Source organism: Centropristis striata, chromosome 10 (assembly GCF_030273125.1).
Source record: "Centropristis striata isolate RG_2023a ecotype Rhode Island chromosome 10, C.striata_1.0, whole genome shotgun sequence".
Classification (NCBI taxonomy): domain Eukaryota; kingdom Metazoa; phylum Chordata; class Actinopteri; order Perciformes; family Serranidae; genus Centropristis; species Centropristis striata.
In genome coordinates, this window is record NC_081526.1 from 14,604,311 (window position 1) to 14,608,235 (window position 3,925).

The window sequence follows — 3,925 nt, forward strand, 5'->3', positions numbered from 1 at the left end:
GGAGGAAATGATGAGTTGTGGTTACATAACTGAGCGTGAAGTCACACTTCTGCTTTTGGCTGCAGACAACAGGAGGAGTAAAGAAGCTTCAAAACTACTCTTCAACTAAAAAGATTTAAATGTCTTTTGCAGGGACAGAATTTGCGGTGTGATTTGATCAGAAAACGAAAATAGGAATTAGCATCTGTCAGCCTGTCTGTTTCCTGATAATTCAGATGGTATTAATTATGACTTTCTTTTCTGCTTTTACCTTTACCTCAATCACACACCTGTTTCTTTTACACAGAAACAAAACTTCCGTGGTTTCATTTACAGCGTGTGTGACGGGCAGAGGAATAAAACATCTGTCATTTCACTTAATTTGACAAGAGGAAACACAAATGCAGAGGTAGATAAACATTCTTATGCACGGCTGGAGAATAGATATAATTTACAAAAGTAAAACTGCTCAGCCTGTCTGAACAATCCTTTCAAAATAAGATATTAAATGGAAAAATGATTAAGTAATCTCAGCTACAACATTAACTTTGCAGAAATGGGAAGAAAGAGAAAATATCTCACATTCCCACTTCCTCTATGGGCGGTATAATACAACCCTCACACAGGAATGTGCTCATATTCATGCAGATCTTAAAACAAATACAGTACACACATTAAGGAGGGTTCAATGTTTTTAAAAGTGCTTTTCTCTACGCTGATAAAGACTGTGGAAGGACACTTGGCACCCAACGTTGAAAGCCGACTCAGAGACTGATTCCATTCCAAGGTAAGAAGATGTTTGTTTGGGGGATCAACACATGACTTTAAATTAATTTTGAATAGTGTCTTATTTGTCTCATTAAAATTGCTTTTAAAGAAAGATTTTTCATGTAGTCATGAATGATCTGGTGTTTGTATTTGAACTACATTGTAATTGTATTCTATCACTGGGTTTTGTGCTTTCTAATGTTAATTTATTGAGGTTTGAGGGACGATTTAATTTAATTTGTGATTAAACTTTTTTCCCCAGCCCTGAAGGTTATGCCATTCTTGACTTAAAAACAATAAATACATATAAAGATCAACAACGTATAATCGGTTTAAGGACCTGAGAACGGTATCATCATTTAGTCATATATTTGTCAATTTTTCTTTAAAAACAAAACAAAAAACAGGTTACATTCTATGAAGTGTGATATAACTGCCAATGTTTTCATTTTTCTGTAATGTACTGTATGTATCATCAATTAATCTGATGGTTATTTTCTTGATGTATTCATTGGTCTATAAAATGCCAGAAATTTGTGAAAAGTCCAAGGTGATCTTTTGTAAATGTCTTGTTTTGTCAGTCAAGACCCAAAGATATTCAGCTTAATCTGATATAAAACTCAAAATCTCAGTTAATCAGTTATTTCTGTTTATTTTCTTGTCAATCAACTTATTGAGAAGTCGACCTATTGTAGCAGCTCTAATGTTAAATCCTGACATGTAGTGCGTTTAAATAACTCATCTCAGACCTTCTAAGACTGTGCTCTTTGTTGCAGCCATGCTGTGTGAAGGCAGATTGTTGAGTATGACCTATGGAGGGTTGGAGGATGTGGATCCCCTCCCTCCTCAGAGAGCTCCCCAGAGTGCTTATGGGCTGCCTAGAGCAGCTGCTACCCTGGTGCCAGCCTCCATCAGACACACTCCACTCGTTCATCATAATTCCCCCGAGCTGACAGGTCGTACTGACAACACAAGAGATTCAGTGGAGTTGTACATTTCCCCGCTGCAGTCCTTGGATCTCCACAGACAGATCTCTCCGGAGATAGAGATCCCAGCTCAGGCTCACTCGGTTGGTGATGCCCCTTTCTTGGTCCCCTCCTTCTGTCAGAGCATCTGCCAAAATTACAGCGACCTCCATATTGCAGGCGACCAGGTGCTGCCTCTCTCAACTAATGATGGTGAGCTCCGCCTCTGCACTGACGCCAAGGCTGTCGGCCCTTTCCTGCAGTCCTGTGACGTACCTCCGGCTGTGGAGGACTCTCTCCCGGGACGGACGTCTCAGGGTGGACTTCAGCATCCGCTGAGAGCGGGTTCAAATCGCTGGAGAATGGGGAGTGCCCGTGATCGGAGCTTTCTGTTCCAGGGGCGTGAAGGTCCATTCTCCAACTCTCTTCTAAATCACTATCTGGAGCAAAAACTCATGGATTTGTACCAGCAATACATGATGGAGAACATGGCCAGGGAAGGAGCGCCTGGCTCAGACTCAATGTGCCCTCTGCTGGGCTCAGAGCTGGTCCTGACCAGCCTCGACCAGATCACTTTGCAGCTGAGTCGAGAAGGAAACCTGGAGGCCGGCCTGGCCAAGGACATGGTCCTCAGCTGCCTGCTGCGTGTGGCTGGTGACATGCAGTCAAGTGAGATCAGCACTCCCTTTCTGCAGATATCAAATGAATCCTCCAGAGATCAGCTCACAGAGAATAAAGAGGGGTAACCCCGGTGTCAAGGAACACACTCATCTAATTCATCCATTCGTTATCATAAAAAAAAATATAATTAAATGATAACTGCATCTTTCATACGCTGTGGAGAGGATGGTATTGAAAATAAATTCTGTATGACATTTATAATTACTGATTTATCCTGCTGCAGACTGTTTGAGTCCATGTGGTGCACTGTTGTCACACGGTTTTTACTTTCTAAATGGCAATAAAGAGAAGAAGTGAAAATTGAAACTGAGCTTTACCTTTCCCCCCTTAACAACATCATGTTCCTATGCTTATAGTGCTGGTCACATGTTTTGAATAACACTTTGTGTATATATATACACACACACACACACACACACACACACACACACACACACACACACACACACACACACATATATGTATATGTATATGTACATACATACATATATATACACACACACACACACACACATATATATATATATATATATATATAGAAAGCAGAATAAAATAATCATAAACGAAAAAATAAAAAAATAACAGTTTGAAAATCATCAGGTAAATAATTAAACTCAAGCTGTATGCATTTCCCCCTTCACTAAGAAATGTGATTTTCTTATGGTCACAGCACTCGACCTTCCCTGAGTAGAATGATTTATGTGCAATATTTGATACTAGAAGGCTGTTTTCACTCTTTCTCAGTTTAAAATTGAAAAGTGTATCTACGGGGGTGTGACATCATCCTTCAAACTTTTGAAATGAGGGGTAGATTTACTTGCAAGATATTTATACAATATTTTTTGGTTCAAATCAACATGTGACAAATGGCTTCACTTGGACTTGAGCCTTTTGACTTTAAATCTTCCTCCAAGCCCAAAAATCAAAGGTGCAGTTTGTAATATTGGCCAAATTTTGTAGTTAAACACATTACCAAAATGTGAAGTAGTGACAGTGATGAAGTTATATCAGAAAGTTCATGCATTGTGTTATAATACTATTACAGAAATTAGCAGGCTAACCAGCTAGCCCCTGGCCCATCCTGTCATGTAATACCACTAGAGGTGGTAGTGAGTCACTCATAATGTTTCCATATAAATCATATCAAATTTGAAGTGAAATTTTTTAAAAGTCGCTTTGAAGAAAATGCAAATTAGAGACGTTTCCATCAACTGGTTTAGAACGAATAAACAAAGCTGCATAAACGTACTTTCATCAGAAGATGGCAGTGTAATGTTTCGCTGCAGGCTAATCCATCAGTAAACAGTAGAAGAAGAACAGCTGATCAGTCATGTGAGTTACATTTTTGCTATGTCAGAACTTATTCGGAATAAATGTTTTCCATCTCCGGTTTAGCACATAAACTATTTTAAAAAATTATAAAAAAAAAATTGGAGAACAGAGGATTTTATGCGCATGTTTCCATCGAACTTTTCTCATGCAAATCTTCAAAATGCGCGTAGAAATTAACTGACAACACAACTACTGTAGCA

The 3,925-nt window shown here is 39.0% G+C and overlaps 1 protein-coding gene across 1 annotated transcript; it reads left to right on the plus strand.

Moving 5' to 3' along the window:
* The first annotated feature begins 636 nt into the window (after positions 1-636).
* On the plus strand, positions 637-2,466 carry LOC131979585 (TLR adapter interacting with SLC15A4 on the lysosome). Its single transcript, XM_059343622.1, has 2 exons — positions 637-766; positions 1,524-2,466. The coding sequence occupies exon 2, from the start codon at positions 1,526-1,528 to the stop codon at positions 2,456-2,458; it is 933 nt and encodes a 310-aa protein (XP_059199605.1). The 5' UTR covers positions 637-766; positions 1,524-1,525; the 3' UTR covers positions 2,459-2,466.
* Positions 2,467-3,925: the final 1,459 nt, after the last annotated feature.

Coding starts and splice junctions, on each gene's coding strand:
- LOC131979585 (XM_059343622.1), top strand. CDS start 1,526: ATGCTGTGTGAAGGCAGATTGTTGAGTATGACCTATGGAGGGTTGGAG.